Source organism: Lytechinus variegatus, chromosome 2 (assembly GCF_018143015.1).
Source record: "Lytechinus variegatus isolate NC3 chromosome 2, Lvar_3.0, whole genome shotgun sequence".
Taxonomy (NCBI): Eukaryota; Metazoa; Echinodermata; class Echinoidea; order Temnopleuroida; family Toxopneustidae; genus Lytechinus; species Lytechinus variegatus.
This window is the reverse complement of record NC_054741.1, coordinates 37,565,310-37,591,433: the sequence shown is the minus strand read 5'-3', so window position 1 is coordinate 37,591,433 and position 26,124 is coordinate 37,565,310. Positions and strand designations below refer to the sequence as shown.

The window sequence follows — 26,124 nt, the reverse complement described above, 5'->3', positions numbered from 1 at the left end:
ATTTCAAACAATAAAACACAATAGAAGTGGTAAGGGACATCTTCGATTCTGTCATTTGCATGTGACTAAATTGTGCATATAACTACTTTGAGAAAAATAAACGAAACTTTAAAATGTCCTAACTTTCCCATTTTACATCCCAGTTTGATGCAACTTTCAGCATTATTCTTATCAGATTTTTCTCGATTGATTCAAATTCAACATTTTTTGAGGTGGACTTGACCTTTAAGTTGTTCCCAAACTACATGTATACTATTCCTCAGTGTGCATTATCTTTTAAAAAATCAGATTTCAAACAATAAAACACAATAGAAGTGGTAAGGGACATCGTCGATTCTGTCATTTGCATGTGACTAAATTGTGCATATAACTACTTTGAGAAAAATAAACGAAACTTTAAAATGTCCTAACTTTCCCATTTTACATCCCAGTTTGATGCAACTTTCAGCATTATTCTTATCTGATTTTTCTCGATTGATTCAAATTCAACATTTTTTGAGGTGGACTTGACCTTTAAGTTGTTCCCAAACTACATGTACTATTCTTCAGTGTGCATTACAGAGAACCCATGCATTTGCTTGTTTTTATGAAATCTCTTCTGCTTCCAGGAATAATTTTTTTTTTATAAAAAAAAATATATATATCAGGGTGAATATAAATATTATAATTTCTTAAATGATTTTTTGACATTTACATTCATTATCTCTGTAATTATATAATCTTTAGTACTGTATACTAATAAATCTCATTTCAAAGTGATGTAAAAAAAAAAACACAAGAAAAGCATGCATAATGAAGCTTGGAAAGGCTAGATCATGCTAGTAGATATAGCTACTTTGTGAAAACATGAGTGTGGATATGTCAATAAACAAGAAAAATAAAAATTTTTCCTCTCTATTTTTCTACCCTCTTCAGACTGCAATCATGAAATCACAGCACATATATGTAAAATAATTATAACAAAACAAAACATAGATGATTCTTAAATTATAATTACAATACAGAGAATTTACAGTATAAAAATGTATACTTTCAAGGCTTAATTACAAGAACATTGCACAGATAATTCTTTGGCAGAAGGTGTCACTGGTTGCTCATTGACACAAGTGAGAACATACATGTACATACATATTTAATAAATAGAGATCATGGAATCAATTTACACTATGTACATGTACACACAGATTTGAGTTTTCCTGGCTTTGAATGCCCTTGTATTGAAACTACTAAGGTGTGACATCACTTTCATAAGCACATTTCAGAAGAGCACATGATGAAACACATCCAAACAACAAATTTGACACAAAAAGTTTAATCACTAAACCATGGGGGACTAAACATGAAGTGGTTTATGGTGGCCCAAGTTATGGCGGAATGAATGCCTAAAAAGCCCATTAAAATCAATATTAATTGGCCTAGTTCACAATGCTTCAAAACCAGGCAAATCTACACTAATTTCTACGACCACATCTTAGGGCCCAATCGACCGATTCCTATCATATTTCGGTTGTGGATGTTTTTCATCATGCTGCGCCAAAACCACAAGCACAGAAATGCAAAAAAGAAAAGGTTTTGGTGACATCAACGCTTCAGTAACATATTATTCTTTTTCTTTCGCACGAAGGTCAATGAAAGACAAAACAACTTTAATTATATTCAGCAATTAATCCTGAAGATTATGTTAGAAGGAAAAGAAAATTCAAAGAAGCAGAAAAGTGAGTTTGTAAAAAATAGGATTTTATGAATCTTTTAATGTAATATAAGGTTTTAATCACTAAACTATGGGGGTTAAAACTACCAACTCTTTGTTTTTCAAACAAAAGTCTAGCATTGAAAGTATTTCACAATTTAACTGTCAGTTATGAGGTTTGATTGGTTTTAATTGAATGCCCCTGAAAAGTACATGTAAGCCAACGAGGGACTGATGGTTTTACAATGTCTCTTAAGAAATTGAGAGGGAGAGGGGGGGGGGAGCAGTGATTGTCATTTGATATCAAATATCATAATTACATGCAGCATGTATATGACACAGATTTTATGGCACAATGTAAATTCCATTGAGATTATTTGATTGAGAAGACATCAAATAAGCCTGGAAATGATAATTCAAAACCCCCTTTTCTGATACATTATTTCTCCAAAGTTTACAGAACAGAGATAGACTCTAATCTTAATGGTTCCAGGAGCCTACAGGTTTATATAGCATTGATCATGAGACCTCATCTCATGAGCATAAGGGATCTCCTTCTGTTTGCTGCCCTTAATAAGCTGTCATCATCATCCAGGTTGGTGACAGAATCATTAGGAGGGGGTACCGTCTTACTTGCTTCTTGGGAATCTTTGTTCTCTTCACTCGTCTTACTGTTGTCCCCCTCATTGTCGTCGTCCTCATCTTCCCCCCGTAACCCACTGAGGTCTAGTAAGGGAACAGTCGGTGCAGACGACTCAGGCTGTCTTTCATCGGCTGTGGCTAGCTCATGATATCCTTCACTCTGGGGGCTCCGGGATGCCTTTGAGTCAGTGACATCCCCACCCTGTTGCGCCTTCCGTCTGCTATTGCTCTCCTCCTTTTTTGAGTCTGCTGGAGATTTCTTCTTCTTCAGTTTCAATTTAAGTTTTGATTTCTTTTTCTTCTCTACAGGCGAGGAGGGGTCAGGAGCGATGCTCGTCGGTTCGCTCTGGATTCTCGAGGGGCTACGTTGGGCGGGTGGGAACGATGCAGAAAGGTCATTGGCTTCCTGCAGCTTCTTGAGGGAGGTTGTATTCTCTGATGTTGCTAGTTCATGGAGGGATTCAGCAGATGAGGAGTGGTAGTCTACGGCAGCAGTTGGTGGATCCAAGCTGATCTGCCTGGTGAGAGGTGGGAGAACTGCCCTACTGCTGATGGGGACGGGTGGGACTACACTCCTAGCACTGATGGGCATTAGTTCATTCACACTGTTTGAGGCTGAGGGGCAATGAAGAGAACACAGAATGTTTGAGAAAAGATATCAACAGAAGCATTTATTAGATGTGTTTATTAACGGGTAAACTCATGACCATAACATACCTTTTTCTGCAATGCAGCAAAGTTGATGTAATATATTCAAACATAAAGCATGAGAAATGATAAGTCCAAACAAAATAAGAGCGAGGGAGATTCATTCCATTATATTGACAAGAAAAACAATACAAATGAAAGAAATGAGAACCTGAAATTTTTCAGTGGCTGCTATTATTTCATAATCTGAATTTTGCTTCATCTAGGAATGTTCTGACTTGGAAGGAAGAAACTTTCGTAAGAACACTCTTCCTTACAGCAATATTGGCTAATAAAGCATTTTTCATAATATATATTTTTTCTCATTAGAAATCCTTTTGCTTTATGCCCCCTGAAGAGGGGAAAGAACTTCAATACATAACACACTTGATCTTTCCTACTTAAAAGACAAAGGCTTGGCTCCTTATTACAGTCTCATCTCTCTACTACTTTGGAATATGTATACAATGTAGAAGTTTCGAAGTGACTTACTATGCAGTGGAAAGGGCATAGGTGTAGCTCCGCCTCCACCCTGGACCATTGGTATACTGAACCGCCGCACGATGTGCTGCTCTATGTACGTCTCTGGCTGAATCATCCCTGCCCCCATCTTGCTCCCAAGCACCCCATGGGGGTACATCCAGGTCTCTTCTGTGTACGGCAGGGGGGAGGGGAGGGGGGATGGTTGGGCGGGGTCCCCTGAGGTCTGGTATGGGTTGAAAGTGGGTAGGTGGCGCTGGGGCTGGGTAGGGGGCGGGGGTGGCAGGGCTCTGGGCGTCGGCTTCTTCCGCTTCTTTTTCTGCAATCGACACAAAATAACTAAATAACTTTCTTACATCTCACACGGGAGAGCTTCCCACATTCATTATTAAGCATTTGTCAGTGACATCAACATTTAAAAATCTGGAGTTTATTATACATGTACATCAAGTATTTACATGTAGGAGTATGCATCATTACTGTATATAAACTATATCACCCATTCATCAAATGATTTTCCAGAACTACTGGGGCAGAGCTGCTGACCTGAAAAAGAACATTTCAGTATTCTTAAAGTTGAAAATCAGTATTTCGGTGAGGAAATCAGTATTTTCAAAAAAATACCATAGGACAACACATAAGGCTGAAACTTTCGAAATCAGTATTTTACATTAAACTATCGGTATTCTTCTCACTTTTCAGTACTAAATACTGAAAATCAGTACTACTTGGCAGCTCTGCTGGGGCCTTTTCAGCAATTATTTTATAAAAGTCCTGCATAACTTTACAAACCACCTTATAAAACACACTCCTGTTACATTGTCTGAATTTTTGTTGTGATAAAGCTCAAAATTATTACCTTGGTTTTACTTGAGGTAGATCTTGCACTCTTGGGTTCTTTGCCCTCCCGATGAACCATGACAGTGGTTTCTCTGGAGATTTCTACAATTGCATTTCTTTGATTTCTTAGTGGTCCTTGATGATTCTCCCTAGATTCTTCTGCATTGTGTCTGAGAGTGAAAAAAAGGATTATATTTCTAGTAAAAGAAACACTATATCTATAAAGACATGATAGCTCAGTTGGTAAAGCGGTGACCTTGTAATTCCCAGCAACCCCGGTTTAACACCACGTTGGTGCACTAGTGCATTTATCATCATTACCAGGTCCCCTAGAAGAATACTTTATGCCAAGTCATCTGCTTGCTTAATAGCAGTCAGGCAAAACAACCACTAACCATTATAATTTGGGCCTTAAATTTCTTTTTTTTTTAATGCAAGGCAACTTGTCCATCCATATGGTACATTTTATATACACAAATGGGGGAAAATTACCAAATCACCAAGGCTAATGAGAGGGGCATTTAAGTCCAGTCAATAGGGTACCCAACCATGGCCGTGGTCTTGATAACCTTGGATTAATTCAAGCCCTGATGTTTTTGACATGAACAGAAATGTTCCAGCCAATAGCGTATATTTCAGGGCTAAACAGTAATTGACATTTCTATATCAAATTTATCTTCAGCAATGTTTGATCCCTGGTAACTAATTGTCAATGTCAGAGCTGCTAACCTTAATTGTGAAAGAATCCTATTGAATTCTTTTTATCCATTTCACACCTGAAATCCTTCTTTCAAAAAACCTATTTCTAGGGGAAAAGTCTTATTTAGTGTCACCTTCCCCTTAAAAATTCTACTAAACAGGATAAAGTCCTACTAAATGGCAATTCTGCAAAGTAAAAAAACCATTTGTTTAGCTAAGGCTATTATATAAAGGCCACCGCACACCTTACAACCCGACAGGTCTACGACTGGCTTGCGACTGAGTGAGTAGACATGAATCACAAGGTAGTCATAAGCCTCGACACCAGACACCTTGCAATCCGACTACCATGCTGTCTGCGGCTCACGCATGTGCTTTTTGCCATAACAACTGAGAAAATGGTGCATACTACAGCATATGTGCATTGTATATCATATACGCGTCATTCAACTCTACTGTCTGATTGGCTGGAAGTTAGAATGAGCTTGCAATCCAGTCATAAAGATTCGACATGTCAAATCCTTACAATTTTCCTTGCGACTTGTCTCTGACTGGTCTGTGTCACAGCTGACAAGAGCTGTGATGTCACATCTCCCATCACTCAGTCACAAGCCAGTCGTAGACCAGTCGGGTCGTAAGGTGTGCGGTGGCCTTTAAACACATAGAATGGAGGGGGTGGGGCAAGTTGGTTATAGGCATGCCACTTTCGTGACCCTTTTAACTCTGATGAGAGAAATGATGCTATTGGATTTAACAGTGAATAACGCATTTTTGACAGATTTATGATTTCTCCTCTGAAATTTATCAAAATCTCAATTTTGTTTGCAAAACAATGAGAAGTGATACCAAAGATCAGCTATTTCAGAAATCGTGCAGCCTTTTGTTCTTTTATGAATTAATCTTATTATCAGCAAGTCTCATGTCCAGTTTGACTAAGTACATGCTGTCTATTAATGACACAATAATCCTTTAAATCCATTGCTGCTAGATCAACTAGTCACTCTGTATAATTCCCGATTGGGCTCAAGGTCATTTGGCTACTTTGGTTTGCTGATTCAATCTAATCATCATTTGTCATACAGTATTCTTAACCCTATCTAGGCCGGGGGGGGGGGGGGGGGCCTCGGAGGCCCCCCCACTCAACAAATCGCGCGATATTTTCACATAATCACTTAATAGCGATTCGCATGAAATAAATTACTGCACAATCTTGTAGATTATGTCCCAGGCAACCCGCGTGCCAATTTTCGGCGGGACCGTGCGGTCGACAGCCGAGATCTTAGGGGGGGGGCCTGGGAGGCCCCCCCCCCCCGGCCATAGGAACTCCCCAAATACCCCGGCCTAGATAGGGTTAAAAGGTTGTTAGCTAGAGGACAAGTGAATTTTATCTTTAAAAAAATATAATGGGCACAACCTATTGATGAAAATTAGACAAAACTGATAAAAGGCAATTAAATTCAAGATTGCCAGACAACTCGATAAGTAGAAAAACATATGATAAGACCAAGTGAAAAGAACTAGTAAATGGAATTTAAGTATTGTTCCAAGTGGCAATCTCATCATCATCATCTAAAGTTGTTGGTGTCAGACATTAGTTTGTAAGAATATTCAATGATTGTACCTACAGGTAACTGGAAAGACCACACATAAGTAAATCTAGTTGGGCAAAAAATAATTGCCTTTAGGCACAAAGGTGGATTAACTTTAACCAATATGTTAAATCCCTCAGTGTTGACATTTACAATACACAAAAAAGTGGATTATATAGGTATTCCAGGCTGAAAATAATATGATTTGAACCGATTTAATTCAGACAAACAAAACAGTAAAAATATCATCAAAATTGGACAAGGAATAACAAAATTTATGACATCATGACAAGTTTGGCACTATTTTGGTGAAAAGTTCTATGCATATCTTTATGAATATGCTATGAACAAGCTGATGACATCATATCGCATCTTAGTGTACATGCATTTTATTATATCAAATTATTTTTATTAAAAATTTTTCGTCCAAGAATGACAAAAAAATTGATCATTGCTGTAACATTTTTTGTTACAAGTGAGACATATCATACACACATGTATGAAAATATAACATGATTATGATTTCATGTAATAAAAAAATGATAAAGAAAAGTAAGGAATTATTTAATCGGCCAAGCTATTGCTTATTCATGGCAAAATGCAGTGAATCATTTTCACAAAATGTTGGTAAAATTTCAAATTCAGTCTTCTTCTTTTACCTTCTATCTCATATCAGATTTTGATTGAATTTTGTTAGTTCAATTTGACTTTTGCTAGTTCAATGACTCTATCTATCAAGATATTACGATCTTTAGCCTGGAGCTCCCCTTTAAAATTTGTTCCGTAGGAGCAGATATAATGAACAATACGAGAAGAAAACATGAGGTCAGTACCTATTTATGTTATACGGTTGACAGATGATTGGTACAAGTATGAGTTAGTTTGTTGAAACCCCACTACTACCAGGGTTAATGTTAGGCTGAGCTGAAGATTGTATCTCATTAGTAACACAATAATTGGTGCTAGCAGTGCTGTAAAATAGGAAAGAGGAGTGCAAATCATGCAGAAAAAGGATAGAGAATAAATTGATACAGGGAAAGTGTAGAGATTCTTAAGCAGAGAGATTATAGACAATTCTTCATCATTTAACAGAATTTACAAACTTGCCACAGGTAAAACTTTTCTTCATATATATAAACAAAGAGCAAAGCTGGCAAGAGTAATATAGACAGAAAATATGCAAGTACACACACAAACACTCATAAAGAATCATGATATATCCCCCATTCCTTGTAATTATGCTGGCAGTGTAAAATGGAGAAGAACGACCATAAGTAGAGAAAATGTTTAATGTAACTATGCATGTATACCAGTATCTGGCCCATAAAAGATCACATTTTTCAGTATGTTCAATTCTGCTATTAGAAAGTGCAGTGTAGAGTTTAATATTTGTATGGGTCTGATAAAATACACTTATCTGACTGTGGTATTAATAAAAGCAAATGATCTTGAAAAACAATAAAGAAGAATGATATTAAAAGCAACAGATGATATGTCCTAATTGTCATTTACAACTATATGAATGTGGACAAAATGCCCTGATGTCATCTGGAAAAGTACATCTACCAATCAAGGTGACCAGGGGTCCATTGCAGAAAGAGTTGCGTTTAAACGCAAGTGAAAAAAATCAATCGCAAGTCCCAAAAGTGCGCTGTTGATTGGTTGAAAATCAAGTTGTGCATGATTTTTAGAGTTGCAATTGATTGCAACTCTTTCTGCAACTGGCCCCAGATGCTTGTATCCTCATGGCTGAAGCGAAAAGGATGCACTTTATTAGTTTGCAGGCATTTTAAAGGTCACAGGAGTCAAACATTAATTAAAACCATGCTACACAATCACACAAGTGCAGAGTTGTAATGTATACAAGGTCTTTGGAATTTCACATATAAATTATTGAAGCCTTACCTTCTTGTGTTTCTCATTTCTATGTCTTCATTGCTTCCTTGAGTTGGTGCAACTCTACCACTCTGTAAAAAAAAAGAAAATAACGGTTCTCTGACTGATATGAAAAAGTAAGAACTCACCCCCTACGAAACAAATAAATGAAATAAAGGGATTGAACCTACATGCATACCTGAACATGATGTATAAATATTTCAGGTACACAATAGCACAGGAAATTAATATGCTGGCAACATGAATCTGATTTCTTGGGGATATCATCAAAGCAGACATGAAAATATATTTGAGTTCCATACCATACTTTCCATGTAAAAAGTCATTGAATTAACCTTTACAAGTTCGCTTTATTTTACAAAATAGTTATATCACATCCTGGTCTGTATGCAAATGAGAGGACTGATGATGTCATCCACTCACTATTTCTTTTGTATTTTATTATATGAAATATTCTAATTTCCTCTTCATTGTCCTGTGATACAAAGAAAAAATCCCCCTGAACATGTGGAATTAGCTTTATTTTAATACTATATGGTTCAGTCAAGTAGGCCCTTATTGTCAGATCTGTAAAAATGAAATATTGTATAATTCAAACAATTAAAAAAAACAAAAGAAATAGTGAGTGATGGACATCATCGTCTGTCTCATTTGCATGTCACTGAGTTGTGCTGATCACTGTTTTGAGGAAAATAAGCGAAACTTTAAAATGTCATAAATTTCTTATTTTTACATCTGATTTTGGTGAAATTTTCAGCAACATGCTAGTTTGATTTTTCTCTATTTATTCAATTCAACATTATTCTTGGGTAGACTTGACCTGTAATAATTAGCCACGGACAATCATTACATCTTCAATGCAGAACGATCGTAGCACTAGCTTCCTACTTACCCTTTTTCTTGAGCAGCACCCTTTGTTCTCCCTTGGTAGAGACTCAGATCTTGATGATTCCTCCTCTTCTTCAGCACGCTGCTTCATGATATAGTCGTAAGTACCTAGGCCTTGAGACACTGACAGTAGCAACAATATGAAACAATAAAATCATTACTGATGACAGATATAAGTATAACCAATTTTTTTTTTCATGTAAAACGTAGGAATGGTACAAATAATATTGACTGCTAACAGGAGCATTCTATGAGCATGCAACATATTCAGAGAATCACAGCAAAAATATGATCTACAGAAATTACCATATGTAATTAATACATTTGGCGAAACTAAAAACAGCCAAGCAGATTCATCACACGTTACCATTGTAGCAATTAACAGCAATCAGGGGTGGCCCAGATCGAGTGGCCCTGGAAATTCCCACAATTATGGATATTTATGCATTTAATTTCTTACAGAGTATATTCCATCATCAGGAAAACCAGCTATTAATAACACTAGTAGTAGCATCTATTGCCTACATGTATTTTATCCAAGTAGGATTTTTTTGTGCAATGTAAGTTTGGAAAATCAAGGCCATTCAACAGTTGTGGCTATTTTTTATGCATTGAAATTTCTACAATATCTACAGGTACATGCATTCCATCATCAGGAAAGCCAGCTGTTAGTAAGAGTAGCATCCATTGTTTACATGTATGTTATCCATATGGGAATTTTTGTGTGCAATATTACTTTGGAGAATCCTGGGGCCGATTGCACGAAAGGGTCTTTGCAAGGACGGTCTTTCGTGTCGCCCATCTTTTATGATGCGCCATGTGAAACGCATTTTAAATAAATCATCTCCAAACATATATCATTTGTCCGTTAAAATTAACAGAATACTTGTTTATAAAATGATATGATATCTTATGAAATTGTATAAAATTTGATTTAAAAGCAAGCTAACAAATCTTATTCTTTATCATAATTTCAGAAACACCCCGCTTATAGCGTATCATAAAAGATGGGCGACACGAAAGATGGTCCTTGGAAAGACCCTTTCGTGCAATCGGCCCAAGGTCTTCATTGGAGCAAGACCTCTATATTCTACACTGATGAACATATTTTTCAATTAGGTTGCTAACCATAGTTGAATACTGATGTTATTGAACTCCTTTTCACATTTGGAGGACTTATTACGGATTTCTGTGTCAAGCACATTAAGGCTGGTGAGTCTTGTTGTAAAAAAACCCAAACACTATATATATATATATATATAATGTAAGGGGGCCCTCAGCACAACGAGTGGTGCAGGTACTCATCATCTCATAGATACTTGGAAGACAAATAAATAGACGAGTGAGACGTAGCTCTCTTATTTCCTTTTATTTACGAGCTTTCGGCCATCATCGGCCTTCGTCAGGCCTACAAAAAACAGAATGAGATAAAACGAACATAACATAATTTGGTACGATTATCATATATGTATATATATATAACTTGGGTATAATGTTACATTTGTTTATAATGTTGCAGAATTACGTTTAAGATGTTTGCATAAGATATTTACCGTGATTTTATATCTTATGCAAACCTCTTAAACGTAATTCTGCAACATTATAAATAAATGTAACACTATACCCAAGTTATATATATATACATATATGATAATCGTACCAAATTATGGTATGTTCGTTCTATCTCAATCTGTTTTTTGTAGGCCTGACGAAGGCTAGCCCCCCCCCCCCCCAACTAATAAGTTCATTGTCAAATATGAAGTTAATCTGTAGATCTTGACAGTTCTTGACTTATCACAAAAAGAAAAGAAAAAGGAATAGTGGACAGACAACCCAGAAATATAAAGCCTCAGGGCACAGATTTTGAAGCTCCCTGCCTTTTTATTTTAAAAAAATGATGAAACATACTTAAATAGAGATGGAAGCCTAGAAGATGACCTAGAAGTAGCAGGCTGATGAGGAGAAGGACCACAAGAACAATCATGACAGCAAAGAAAGCTTGTCCAGACACTGGTCCAAAGATCTTCAGATTCTGGTGGAAGTCGCACACAGGAGTTGCTTGAGAGGTGACCGATTCATTGGTTGCAGTTGTTGCAGCAGGAGTTGTAGGTGTGGTTTGGCATGAAAGTGGTTCCCCATTCCTGTAAGCTGCAATTCCAAAGATGGGCAGATTCCATCAACTAGACTTTTAACATGTCAAGGTTAATAAGACTTATGAAAAACTTTAATTTTCGCTTTCATCCACAATAAAGGAATAATAAACAAGGTTATGATAATAGTCATCAATGATCCCTGGGACCCCCCCAAAGAAAAACAGTTACACCTTACGGAAGCGTCGTGGTGTAGCGGTTCTGACTCTCGCCTTGTAATCAGAGGGTCGTGCGTTTTAATCCCACCATGGCCTAGCGTCCTTTGGCAAGGCGTTAATCCACACTTTGTCACCCTCCACCCAGGTGTTAAATGGGTACCCGGTAGGATGTGAAAGCCTATATGTAGTATGCCTAGCAATTGAGTCTTGGAACTCTTGTTGGAATGCTCCCCAGAGAGTGGAGAAGGTGCATACATTGTATGTGGGCATGCAAGGATCCGATGGCCGGGGTAATATGTCTGTAAAGCGTTTAGAGACGTCGCTCCGATGTATTAAGCACTATATAAATGCGGAATATTATAATTATTACTGTGAGCAGGATCTGCATACCCCCATAAACACATGTGAAATAAATATTTTACAAGGCACAGATAGGATACATAACAGTTCTTTATGTTTATAACATGCAATTCTAAATTGAGTATGAACTGAATGTACAGTCATGCATTAAAGCTTAAATATGCAGAGCATTTTTATATTGACATAATTTGAAAAATTAAAAGATGCTGATTTCACAAGACTTAATAAAATGCTTAAGTGAAATGGAGTGACCTTCTACGCATGCATAATTAGTATATTACCGTAGTTGAAATAAGAAAAAGCAAAATCGCATATAGACTCACCTTTTAATTCATTTGGGTGCAGCAGCAATGGGTTGACTTGATACACAATTGTAATATACAAAGCTACTATACAGACCAAAAGACAACATACGAATGCTGTCACTAAACATCCTATAAATAACCTGCATAAAAGAAAAAGGGAATGTTAGATGCCATAGCGAATAACAGATTGCATGAACATTACATACAATACGTTCAGAATAATTGAATTTTCTTAGACTGATAATACAATCAAGAAGCTTTTCACTGAATCACAAAAGTTAAAATATAATGGCGATTCAACATGTTCAACCTGGAGTTGAAGCATGTTTTACGATAAAGAGAATAGAAAGTTGACATATTTCAGATAAATAATGCAATGTGATGTCCTTGGTACTACTACTGCCATTTGCATACTGCCTCAGTTGTGCATAATCACTGTTTATAAAATGAGTGAAACTTTTTCTTGTCTCATTTTTCTTTATTTATTCAAATGAACTTGTTGTTGCGTGAACTTGGATTTTGAGGTAATCAATTGAAGTAATTACAAGTAAATATGTCTTACCTATAATTCCTGGAACCGATGCAACTATTCAGCCACTTACAATGGTGGTCAAATCCAATGACACATTTATTACATGCACTGCAATGCTTTGATGATTTATGTCTGTAGAATGTAGGAAAAGACACAAAAATTACCGTACATGATAAACCATTTTCATTTTGTAATGCAGAAGATACCAAAGATGACCAGAATTATTGCTGTAGTTTTCAACTTATCAATGTTCTATCTTATAGTGAATGGAGTGGAACTTTGTCTTGGTAACTATCATGGCAAAAAATGCTAAATAGTCAATTGAAATAGAGGATACCATGAAAGTTACCATTCAATGGCAAAGTTCCCACAATAGTAATCCTACTTCTTTTATAGTTCATATCAAATTTACTCAAATAAATCTTTGTTTTTTAGTTGACAAAAATGAAATTTAACCAATAATATTCATCCTTCAAACCAAAACGCTTTTGAAAACTTACACATTAACTTCACAAAGATAACAGTGGTTGTTCTCTATAACATGTGCATGCAGCTGACGGTTGAAAACGGGCATCTCTCTTTCCGTACTCCTCTTGAAAGTGTTGGGGTCAGCAGGGTTGATTGTAAGACAAGTCACATGACTGATCACATGACACAGCACAAAAATGCCTACAATCTGGATTCAAATAAAAGGAACTGGTCAAGGATGTTTAACTTGTTAATGCTGACAAAAACATTAGTTTAAGTGTTTTTCAAAATAAACAACACATTAAAAAGCGGTACATTAATTTCACTTAGATATTACAGTGCTATAATTTGTCATTCATCTAAATGTCATGCATTCCCATTTTTTTTTCATGCGGGTGTGTGGGTGACCTAAATTGAAAAAACAGCAGACATTACAAAACCTCCTATACTTTTGTACAGACAAAGAACACAGAAAAAAAATCTGACTCTCACACCCCTCTACATGATAGCTGTTAGAGGACCATTTTTTTAATCATTCATCATGACGATGATATTTAGAAATTCTAGTTGTGTCAGTATCATTCCTATTTTTGTTGTCAACAACAAACTTACCTGATACAAATATACATCAAATACACCAAAATGGGAAGGGGAATTACAAATGTATTTGGAAATTTAAACACTGAATAGGATGTATACCTTTGAGGCAAAAAAAAAATCTATTTTAAAGGTCAAGTCCACTTCAGAAAAATAATGATTTGAATCAATAGAGAAAAATCAGACAAGCACAATATTGAAAATTTCATCAAAATCGGATGTAAAATAAGAAAGTTATGACATTTCAAAGTTTCGCTTATTTTTAACAAAATAGTTATATGAATGAGCCAGTTACATCCAAATGAGAGAGTCGATGATGTCACTCACTCACTATTTCTTTTGTTTTTTATTGTTTGAATTTATATACAATATTTCAATTTTTACGAATTTGACGATTAGGACCTCCTTGCCTGAAGCACAAAATGTTAAGATAATGGAATTCCACCTGTTCAGGAAGGAATGAAACTTCATTTCACATAACAATGACGAGAAATTCAAAATATTTCATAATTCAAACAATAAAAAACAAAAGAAATAGTGAGTGAGTGACATCATCGATTCTCTCATTTGGATGTAACTGGCTCGTTCTTATAACCATTTTGGTAAAAATAAGCGAAACTTTGAAATGTCATAACTTTCTTATATTACATCCGATTTTGATGAAATTTTCAGTGTTATGCTTGTTGAATTTTTCTCTTTTTATTCAAATCAAGTTTTTCTTAGGGTGGACTTGTCCTTTAAGGGGCTACTGAGTAAATCTGCAACATTTAATGAGCTATGTCAGCTTGTATTCAATGAAAGAATGTTTTCTCTTGTCAGATTTCCTTTTTCTTCTGGGAAATTATGATATTGTTACTTCAAGGTCCTGTCTTACAAAGAGTTGTGATTGATCTGATCAATCTCAATACGGAAATCCATCGATATCTTTTTTCTATGCACAGGTGATTTTCATTATGTTCTTTGTAAACAAAGAGAAGCACACTTAATTTTCAAGAAAAAGATGAATGTACGAAAATACACCATATCTAGAAGATATTTTGAACAACCATGCATTTTAGAAGTTGACATTACTAACTTTCTATAGTTGTTGTTGATTGGATCAATTGCAACTCTTTGTAAGACGGGACACTGATATTGAATATGGAACCAAGTTAACTAGGGCTTATGTCATATAATCCAAGACTGAATGGGTAAAAGTGTCTTATCCAAAATGGATGGAGGTGAGACCCCCTGGTAATCTTAACTAAAGACAGCCCAGGGGACCATTTCACAAAACAAAAATTCAATGTTTTTCACTGACAACTAATATAATGTGCTCCTGAAATCCTGTTATCTGATTGGCTAAGAACATATCAGTGAATTTGTGTATTTCATTAAACACTCCCCTGGAATAACCAATAAGGTCTCACTCATTCTAAAGGATACAATATACCCAGCTGGTTGCCACTCATAGGGAAGAACTGGAACCATCATACCAAAGTAGAAGACATTGAAGAGAAGGAGAAAGAACCAGGCCACAACTTGGAGGACATGAAGGGGGCAGCTCCAGCCATTTTTTCGAGGTTTTCGCCGATAGGGGGATGGGGATACCGCCTTTCCGTCTCCACCACCACCACCATCCTTAGTGCCGTTTGGAGCTCCGGATCCACCTGCAGCAGTTTTTCCATCTTTCTTCCCCTTGGATTTCATCATTGAACCGAAATGATTCCTGTGGCAAAAAATGAACGTACAAGGTACAATCATTTCATCATTTCAAGGAATCAAATATTCATTGTTGCTGATCACCCAAACTGACTCTTCATAGAGTTATAACTGTGCATCAGTTATCAGCAAAAAAAAAAAAAAGGAAAAGAAGGAGACCTGAATTTGAGTTGCACCTAACTTGAATGCTAGATGAACATGGCACCACTGACTTGTTTGAAGCAATAATTGTTTTGTTTTGTACAGGACAGCACAGGGGAGCATGTCATGAACCAAAAACTTAATGTTTTTCACTGACAACTGGGTTTTTTTTTTATTAGGTTGTTTGCAAATGTCTAATCGATGTTTCAACTTTTAACTGGTGGGGAGTATAAAAAAAAGGATTTTCTGTCATCAAGACAACTATAAATCATAAAATTAAAGCCAAAATTCTAGCTCTATTTCTAATAAATATGTAAATTCTAAACAGCTGGCAACCGTCTGTTTCGAGGAGTTAATAAAAATTGTAAACATTTTTTTAGCGGAGCCAACGGCAAACAGAGATCAGCGAAAAACAGAGACCGGGGCTTCTTGGTCTAAAATCTCATCATATTAAGTTAACTAGCACATCAATGATGTAGAGCTCATTCGGCATCTTCCAACAAAATTTAACACGATTTCAATTTCAGCCCAGTTGACACTGTAGTGAATTATATTGGTGACATTAATTGAGGATATAGAATTGAAATTAATGAAGAAATGACATAGAAGCATTTTTTGTGATCTATGAATAAATTTCATATAAATTAAGCATAAATGATTTTCTAGTAAAAATTTCTAAACTCCGTGTAGAACCTGGCTTGGTGAACCTCATGTAGCTCTCAGATGGAACAAAAATAATAAAAAACAATCAACAAATAAATAAGTATTTTTTTTAGTTTAGAAAATATGAATACATTAGTATATTTAACGAGTTTCAAAATGTTGCGTTTACATTTTGTATCACCACCTCGAGCTATCAGAAAAGCAAACAAAATTGAAATTGATCAACAAATGAAGAAGAAAAAACATTTTCTGTGATTTATGAATTAATTTTGCATTAGAATAAATAATTTTCTACTGAAAAATTCAAAAATGGTCAACAAATGTAGAAGATGCATTTTTTGTGAATTTTGAAAATTGTGCATAAATTAGCATATTTAATGAATTTCAAAATTCTGTGTAAAAGTTTTGAATCCCCCACCTAGTGCTATCATATAAAGCAACAGAATTGAAATCGGACTTGAAATGGCGAAGATGCCATGGCAAGCTCATCTGGCCCTTGGCTTTTGCACTCATTCAATGAACAAGGTTATAATATAACCTTGTTTCAGTTATATCTCCATGTGTGACAAAATAAGGGTGGCAATGTTTGGCTTATTTTCTCTTTTTCTTTGGGACAAATGCTTGATTTTGTTACACTGACAGTTTCCATTAGACCTGTTAATTCATACTGCTTGGCTCTTATTTAAATTTGATTCTTTATATCATTTATTCTTAATTAAAAATAGAGATAAAAAAATGAAAATTTTCTTTCCATAATACTTTCCACCAATAGAGGGCGTACACAAAAATATGCCCAAAATTCAAGTTTTTGAGCGCTCTGGTGAATACAAAAATTATTCCCACATTACTAATGATAAATAAATTGCAATTGTATGGAAATTAGTAAGTTTGGTCACAAAGGTGATATTTTAATAATTTTTTGAAGTGTGTGCTCTATACAGCATTGGCATACCATAGTCCTACCTGTAGATTCTCCACAGGCCAGATGGTAGCAGTGCCAGTGAACAAGTGGGCTTTTGGCCGGATGAGCTACTAACAAATAGGTCAACACTTTGGAATTGAATAGACCAAAAGCTTCTGTCTCTGTAGTTTAGTTGTTCCGCTGAACATGCGCCTACTCAACTGCACTGTTGGGTCATGTAGTTAAATGTCAGAAATTGTTAAATAATCCCCAGCCCAGTAACAACGGTTATTCCTGTCTAACTCTAAGTTACACTTGGAAGTGGAGCCAGGGCTTTACCAATTGCCTTGGCTTTGGAGCCCACTCCCTTTTTTTGGTCCTAGGAGTAGGACCTAGACCCTACTTAATAAGTTTATTTTAGTCATGTCCCCAGCTAGTAAGTTAGGCTATTAAAATAACTAGAAACAGTCGCCATTAAAAACATGTTCAAAATTTCTAATTACTAATGGGGTTGGTTTCTCGAAACCATCGTAAGTATAACTGTTCCGACAACCGATCCGTGAGGCGTTACTCTTAACGCATCTGTAAATGGGAGGTCCGGGAACCTAAACTTACGACGATTACGTGAAAACGACACCCAAACCTGTGTATGTAATTACACAGAACCTACCGCTGGTTGCCTAAAAAATCACGTCGAAACCTCAGGGAATCTATGATAATAATATTCAAAACAATTGCAAGCAGATGTTCATATATATACAGAGACCACATGTTGCTATATTTACCTCGTATAAGTATCATATTTAGATAATTTGGTGGCTAGAAATATAACAACAAGCACCGCAGTTCAATTCAGTACGGATTCCCAAAACCATAACATCCATATACAAACGCATTACTCACCTACATAGGTGCATGGTAGAAATAAAATAACACTGTGTGGTGGTGCAATTTTAAAACGTGATCTTAATTTCACATGATCAAGAAAATATGAAAAACAAACTACTTCGATGGTTCATTCTAAATAGGTTGGTTAAATGATAGATGTAAAACTAAAAAAGTACAAATGCAATTTTGCGGATGAATATTATAAGTAATTTTCCCATGGTATTTTTAAGATAGGGATAGCACGAGCGAGGTCAGCTCAGATACAAGTCGATTCGATTCAAGCTAAATAGATTTATGAACAAAGATTCTCAGATAGTCCTGTGAACTATATCTCAATAATCGAAATGAAGTTGAATTCATTCATCTTTAAAATAAGCGTATAATTTCAGGGCAACATTTGCCTTTTTGAACATCAACTTTGCACATTTTTAATAAATATTTGTCCCTCCAAAATATCCGTTAACTTTACCCCCTTGAGAAAGTTCACGTTCCAGGAAGGGAAATGACAAGACTTACTCTTTGGAAATTGTGCTGAATTCGGGCCTGAATTAATGCAAATTTGGTCGTTATTAGATATTCCTTTGAAGCAGTAACTTGGTTTTCCGTGAACAACACTGTAACTATCTAATTCGTAGAGCATGGAATGCAGAAAGGTACATATTCTGCCCACAGAAGAAATTCCTGCAGCGGTCTGTTCTTTTGTAGCAGAAAGCAGCCGAAGTGCTATCGCAGCTAGAGGTGCTTTCTACCTGGGAGTTTCGGGAGGAAGTGTGGCGAAGTTCTTGGGAGACGGACTGCCTGGAATTGGTGACCTGCAGTGGGATAAATGGCACATCTATTTCTGCGACGAGAGACTGGTTGCATTTGATCACGCAGACAGTACATACAGAATATATAAGGTAAACTGTGATAATGTGGTTACAGGAATTTTAACAAAATTTGCGGCTAGCCTGCTTGCTTGCGCGGCGGCGGCTTGCGCCTTGCCTGGCTTGCCAACTTGCCTGGGGATGGGGGGGAGGTGTGCCTTACAAGACTCTAAAAATTAAATGGGGTTCTAAATAGAATAAGGGTAAAAATTAAAATACAGGGTATTGGGAACTAAAGCAGGAGGTGCAGTAAAGGAGGCTTCGTAAAGACCTCTTCTGATTCTGTTAGCTGTTTTTAGCCGCACATATCGTAGTTTTGTAGAGATTTTTTCTCGCACTACTCATCTGGGCACTTGACAAGGACAACAGTCAACAAGTACGATGATATGCCAATGGCAGTCTGTACTTAATACAGGAAGGAGAAGAAGAAATATGGTATATTATACAAATATATGGCAAGTTCTGCCCAGTCCCCCTTGTCTGCGCACACACGTGACGTATCTGCGCGATTCTTGTAAAAGTAGGTAGGCCTATGCATTGAACACAAATTTTACACATGCAACATATAAACAGATTCATTAAAAAATCCAACTCAAAATGGTGGAAAAATAATGATTTTGGGCATTTCATGTGACGGCCTCAAAAATCAAAATGCAGCCTTTCTCATCAAAATATCTGAATCGTGTGCAAAGTGAATGGGTGCGCAGACATGGGTACCATTTTTTTTCAATCTGAAAATGACTGCCCAAGGTTTTTTCCAAGAAAATTCTATATTTCTTTGAAATATTTATGAGATATTTGGTACTCATGATAACCTAAGGAACATTATTAACAGAAAGATTTTGTAAAATAAAGAAATTCATGTTAAATCTTAACTCAAATCGTTAGGTGCGCAGACTTGGGGACCACCATCATACTATATATACAATTTCGGCAGGGCCAGGGCTAGGGAACTGATGTTTTGTAACCATGGTAACGTGGGTCTTGCGAGGGGGGAGGGGCAGCTCTTGCATGGAATTTTGTCATTCAACTGGGCGGAAGTTACAAGCAGATAATAAAAGAAGAAGATAACAAACTTAGGTGGTTTTGTTGTATATTTTTTTTTTATTAGTGGAGGGGACATATGGAAGTCTTTCCAAGGTCATTTTGGGTCAATGAACTTTGACCATGTTGGGGGTATTTTTTGAAAATTGATAAATTTGAAAGTTTATGGATCTATTCATGAAACTACATAATGTAATCAAGTATCACTGATTGTCTTGCAAGAGTTTCAAGTCAAACGATCAAGATCAAAGGTAAGGTAACTTATATTCAACAACTTTGACTATGTTGTGATATCAGCGTTAAAATCTTAACCAAGGTTAAGTTTTGAAATAGTATTATAACTTTGAAATAATGTAAATAGATCTATTGCATGAAACTTGGACATGATCAAGGTCAGATGTCATTTAATGTTTTTTTTTTTTCATTATTATTCATCTTAGTTTTTTCCTAAGTCTGCTATATTGAATCATGTAATGCAGGCAAGACTGCCAGAGGCATACCTATTGTTTTAGTAAAGGTCATAATTTCTTTAATTTATAACTCAGGAAAAGTTGATCGGAAAGACTAGTCTACCTGAAAGTCAGTTGTATGCTGTCAAACCTGAACTGCCTGTGGATGAAGCAGCCAAGGACTACGCAGAGATGATCAAGAAAGTTCCATCTGCAGAAGGATCCCCTTGGCCTGTATTTGATCTTCTTGTGTTAGGCATGGGCCCAGATGGACATACATGTTCACTATTTCCTGGTCACAAAGTTCTTGAGGTACATAGCCTACTGTAGTTTCACTTGCTAACCCATGACTGATTATATTGCAAGGTTAGATTATTCACCATTGGGCAATGAACTAACAAGGTGGGTATTTCATACAGCTGTTCGTACATTTACGTTAATACTATTAATAATAGCGACTTTACGAATGACTGGTGATTCTTTCTTAGGAAATAAATCAACGCCAGTGGAAATGTGGTGTGTATCATTTACTACAAGAAAGGATCACCAGTCTTTCGTAAAGTCACTTGTAACTTCCGAACAGTTTTATGAAACACCCACCGGAACCAGGATCCCGTTTCATTATACTTATTATCATTTATTAGCATGTTACAATCAGCTGAAATCATTTAATTAAAATTGTCAAGCACCCTGCGATTTATCATTAATTCCTTAACTTATGGTAATTACCTAGAACATATTTTATAAATTGCTCAGCTTTACAGGCAATACATTGCTGTACAGTATTCACTATATTGCTTCAAAGTAATATAAGATTGTCCAAAATGCAGCTGATTGCTGTTCTGCAACAATATTTATCTGTCAAATTTACTCCTGGTCACATTTCCTTAGCTCGGTTTCGTTTCACACTACATATCATAGCACCGCAATAAGCCAGCTAACCCTGCTTTTTTGCAGGGCCAGATAATACTGTACAATTTACAGTGCCAGCCCTCTTTGGTAAAACATAGTGTGAAACCGAAGTGGGCTAAGCTTAACCCTGGGAAATGGGGGGGGGGGTCGTAGTCCCCAATTTCCCAGGGTTAAGGAAAATGTATGCAGTGTGAAAAACATATAGGTGAGTGACGAACCAACCATTCTCATATGTGTATCCTTTTTTAAATTGTGACTATATGTGTATCCTTTATAATGTTACTATCAGCAGTAGATAGGAAAGTACTGATTTCTTATGAATCTTGCCATCATGTTTATGGGGTCCATTGCTGAAAGTGATTCAATCGAAAGCAGCTCAAATTTTTTTATCACCAATTCATTTCGTATTTGCATTTGAAGTTTTATTTTTGAACTGCATTTAAATGTAATTCTTTATACAAAGGGCCCCTGGATATATATTTTTTGTTTTTCATATCTCCATATATTTTCATTCTGTGTCATCTATTATTAGGAAACAGAATTAGTAGCTGCCCCGGTCACTGATTCTCCCAAGCCCCCTCCTTGCCGTGTAACTTTGACCTATCCAGTCATCAATGCAGCCAGAAGTGCCATGTATGCATCCGCTGGGGCCGGCAAGGCAGCGATACTTCAAGTAAGATTTCTTCCCCCTTCCACATCCCTGTCCTCTTTTCTTTTTTCTGTTAAATTTGCAGCCATCTTGAACTCTCTCCTATCTCACTCTCTTGATACTAGAGAAGAAGATTCTGGACACTACACTTCAGTTCAGTTGAAAGGCTTGGGAATATTGTTTATACGTCGTTACATATTCATGTAATTTCTGTATATTTCAAGTCATGATGCACAGTCAACCATGTCTATTCAGGCCATCCAAGGGGGAATAGAAAAAGTGGCCTCTGTAGACAGACGGCATGTATAGACAAGGGGCCCGTTGCATAAAACCTTTTACCTGAGAAAACTCAGGTTGTTTTTACCGGAGTTTTTGCACTGTGTTAAAGTCAATGGCAGAAGTCAGACTAACCTTAGTTTTCAGTTTTTACCAGAGTTTTCTCAGGTGAAAAGTTTTATGCAACAGGCCCAAGATATCCCTTCCCATTGGGACACAGTTTTGGTGGCCACTAAAGACAGGCTTTACTGTATGGAGTTTGATATAAAAATTTATCATATTGGCCTTGACATCGGTCACTGGTATGGACTAGTCTAAGGGCAAAGACCTTTGGCTTTTACATATTGCACAATGTAGAGTCTGAATGAGTGAGACTAGACTCGCAATGCGGCTGCTTCTGTTTGACACAGACATGAAGCTTGGAATCTAGTCTTCACTAGATAGACATCAGTTTCAAGGGGAGTGAGTGTGTTCACTCGCTACTGCTCGCCTTAAACCATTTCATGTAGAGTGAATTATTGCTCGCCTCAGCAAATTGGATTTCTTTGTGATAGGAAATGATAAATGCAGAAAAATTAGAAAACAAGCAACATCATACACATTAAATTGTTCGTACATTTCATTTCAATATGTTATCTCTGTTCTGACATCACATACCTGAATGTAAAACAAGAGTGTAAGTCATTGATCAAGCTGTGAAGGCCAACCTTGAAAGCATCTTTCTCAGTCAAATAAGAAGAGACACACACAAAAAAACACAACACACATTGCAAGAGTGAGTGACAATAAAAAACTCATTGATATAAAATATACATCTGATTGCTTTTCTCCTTAGTTGTGGTTTGTAACTTATTGTGTGTTCCTCAATTTATTTTGTAATCAGACAAAGAAAGTTCTCTTGTATGTCAAAGAAGAGCTTTGTGCAGTGCTTCCCTACCGCTCCCCTTCAAATTTATTGCTACCGTCATGATTATAAAACCGAGTCCCTGAGACATGGTATAATTTTCTTAAATTGTCAGATTTGGGTATGTGCTTGTTATGGATTGCAATGTACAATGTACATATATGTTCAACCTCTGTACCCTAATCTGTAGCTCCTGATTCTCATTTTTTTCCAGAGAGTTCTTGAAGGCAATGAAGATCCCCCTCTGCCTGCTTCAAGGGTAAAGCTAGCGAATGGAGTTGTACACTGGTTTATAGACCAACCAGCTGCAGCAGAGCTAAAGGCATCATATTGAAAATGAAAGTAGTTCTTGGGGTGTTTTATGGAGCTGTTTGTAAGTCATGCTTGGCTTTTCAAATGACTGGCATATATGAAGTGATTAGAAGCCCAAAGTTTTTCACGATACATTATAAATAGTGTAGGGTATCTTGAGATATCTGTGCCTAACTTGTGGGTAACTTAACAAATTCATAAAACAGCCCCAATGATTATCAGATTGTTGATGCCATTGGTAAATCCAAAATAAGCTTTCACCAAGGACCAAGATTCAGTACAGTGGTTCTGGTTAGAAGTCACTTTTAGTTCTGAACACAAGCTACTGAGCTTCTATGTTTATGTAGTCCGTCTTTAGCCCTTGAGGTAAACATGAAGAAAAATGGAGTACTAATAGTGGATTGAAAATACTAATGGGGTGATATAGTTCCCTTTTGTAATTGTAAAACATTATATGTCAAATGCTAGGAATCCTCAAGCTTCTTGTAAACATGAAAAAGAAAATGAGTCAACCAGAGAATAATACTCATAAATTAAGGTGTAACATTGAGGGATGTAAAAGAGAGATAGATTAACAGGTAATTGGAACTTTTTATTCATAGTTTCCCATAGACTTAAAGAACTGCTTATTGAATTGTATAATTTGTGTTACAGGGCACTTAACTTTCAATTATCATTGTATTTTTGGATGGATGCTTCAACCAAGGACCCTAGGAAGCAGTTTTATCAATGGTTTTCTCATGGATAGGTTTTGTTATGGTGATCAGTACTACTGTATGCATGTGATAGCCAGTCTGGTGATAGCTGAAAGCTGTTTTCACTTATTTTGATTTGTAATACTGGACAGTTATATAGCGCCATCTATCTCAACATAATATTTTATTTTGAGAAGCACAAGAAAAATAGAAAGCAGAGGCCTGTATTCTGAAGTCAGGCTTAATTTTAACTCGGGTTAAAAGTTGTGGTTTAAGTATGGATAGCTAATTGTTACATAAATCACTAACAGTAGAGATATAATATTTCAGCTCATTTGGCTCTCAATTCATTCACAATTGTCTAGGAGTATCTATAGATAATTGTCTTCACCATCTATGAATCAGGAAAGAGCACAGTATACATAAGAAACATACAATTTAATAACAGCTTTGACACTTTAAGCTTCCAATAACTTTAGCAGAGTTGGACCAAGGTCTTAGAAGTTAAACCTGACTTCAGAATACGGATCAGGGAGTTTGGATAAGTGTCATAGTGCTAAGTATTGTTCATGTAAAAAGAAAAAACTTCAGTTGGATTTGACCTTTTTAATGATGATAAGAGCCACTTGCAAGATTATAGATCTAGTAGCTATCCACTAGTGCTTTGGTTGGATATTTTGTTCATTTTGGTGGGTGTCCCTAGGGATCATTTTGTGAAAGGACCTGTCAAATGCTTCATCTGACAAATCCTGTTTTATCAGACAGTAACCATGGAGTGTATCTCAGACAATCAAGAAGAAGAAATTGTCAGATCTGACAACTTGTCTGGTGAAAATGTTGAAACACTCCCCTGGTACCAGCCTCTCAAAATTTCCTGATTGTATAACCAGAAGTTTCTTCCATGATCTAATCATATGCAAACACAAGTATCATGATGTAAATAAAGTGTACAATAAGATGTTAAAATTTATGTCAGATATGAATTTTAATATATTTTGATAAAATATACATGTATGTACAGCGTACAGGAAGAAAACTCGTTTGCAATATTGGGCAAGCTTTGAATTGAAAATTGCTTTATTAGGTTGTTTTGTTTGTACATGTGCTTTTTGTAACAATTGTTAAACAAATTGGCTTGATTAAAGAAGATAGAGCTTCTATTTTTCTGTTTTGTTTTTTTTGTGTGTGAAGAAATGCCCCAGGTGGCATCCCCCCCCCCCTGACTTGCTACATAGTTGAAGGGAATACTGATTACTAACATTACCCATTTCACTTCTTGTATGTTGGATTTATTTCCTCTTTATTCATATTTGCTCGAGGTAGTAAACAATTATGCTTGACATTTCGTCGCACGCAACACGAACCGTCTTCTCTGCGCACTTCGATGCGAAAGTTAGTTTGGCAGAAAACGCATCTAAAGAAAAGCTTTTTTAAAACCAGCAATAAGTGCAACTACAATGATAGCAAATTTACCGGTGTCTTCGTTCGATAGTTCACATTCTAAAGTTTCATCCCGTATCTTTTATTTTCTTGAAGTGAATTATTTACGCTACAGTGGGCATCGTAACAGAGCGGACGGTTCGTGGTGAAATCGCGAGGCGCAATAGCGCACTGTATCTTTTCCAGAGACGACGGTTCGTGGTGCGTGCGACGATTTGTAACACAATCCCCCCTCAAAAAAAAAGCAAACATAAATGATAAGTGCAATAATATTTTTATACACTTTATTTGAAATTTCATGT

General features: G+C 36.3%; 2 protein-coding genes across 3 annotated transcripts; one reads left to right on the top strand and one right to left on the bottom strand.

Annotated features, from left to right (window-relative positions):
- Positions 1 to 857: 857 nt before the first annotated feature.
- Positions 858 to 18,299, bottom strand: LOC121408025. Of its 2 annotated transcripts, XM_041599328.1 has the most exons (12): positions 18,173 to 18,299; positions 16,656 to 16,676; positions 15,407 to 15,689; positions 13,417 to 13,592; positions 12,947 to 13,048; positions 12,403 to 12,524; positions 11,320 to 11,559; positions 9,416 to 9,534; positions 8,533 to 8,594; positions 4,359 to 4,509; positions 3,512 to 3,818; positions 858 to 2,947 (listed from the first exon to the last, which is right to left on the bottom strand). In XM_041599328.1, coding segments are annotated over exons 2-12 (2,292 nt in total). In that variant the 5' UTR covers positions 16,658 to 16,676; positions 18,173 to 18,299; the 3' UTR covers positions 858 to 2,219. The 2 variants fall into 2 exon arrangements, with proteins under 2 accessions (XP_041455262.1, XP_041455263.1); XM_041599329.1 differs by lacking the exon at positions 16,656 to 16,676.
- A 444-nt stretch (positions 18,300 to 18,743) lies between these two features.
- Positions 18,744 to 25,542, top strand: LOC121408026 (6-phosphogluconolactonase-like). The gene is made up of 4 exons (XM_041599330.1): positions 18,744 to 19,174; positions 20,731 to 20,946; positions 22,079 to 22,219; positions 23,590 to 25,542. The coding sequence occupies exons 1-4, from the start codon at positions 18,914 to 18,916 to the stop codon at positions 23,707 to 23,709; spliced, it is 738 nt and encodes a 245-aa protein (XP_041455264.1). The 5' UTR covers positions 18,744 to 18,913; the 3' UTR covers positions 23,710 to 25,542.
- The last annotated feature ends 582 nt before the right edge of the window (positions 25,543 to 26,124 follow it).

Bases quoted from the DNA above. Each gene is read 5' to 3' on its own strand.
- LOC121408025 (XM_041599328.1), bottom strand. The intron at 3,819-4,358 runs GTAATAATTTTG...TGTCGATTGCAG, and splicing joins CTACCTCAAGTAAAACCAAG to AAAAAGAAGCGGAAGAAGCC. The intron at 2,948-3,511 runs GTAAGTCACTTC...ATTGCCCCTCAG, and splicing joins TATGCCCTTTCCACTGCATA to CCTCAAACAGTGTGAATGAA.
- LOC121408026 (XM_041599330.1), top strand. From the start codon at position 18,914: ATGGAATGCAGAAAGGTACATATTCTGCCCACAGAAGAAATTCCTGCA. The intron at 19,175-20,730 runs GTAAACTGTGAT...TTTATAACTCAG, and splicing joins GTACATACAGAATATATAAG to GAAAAGTTGATCGGAAAGAC. The intron at 20,947-22,078 runs GTACATAGCCTA...ATCTATTATTAG, and splicing joins CTGGTCACAAAGTTCTTGAG to GAAACAGAATTAGTAGCTGC.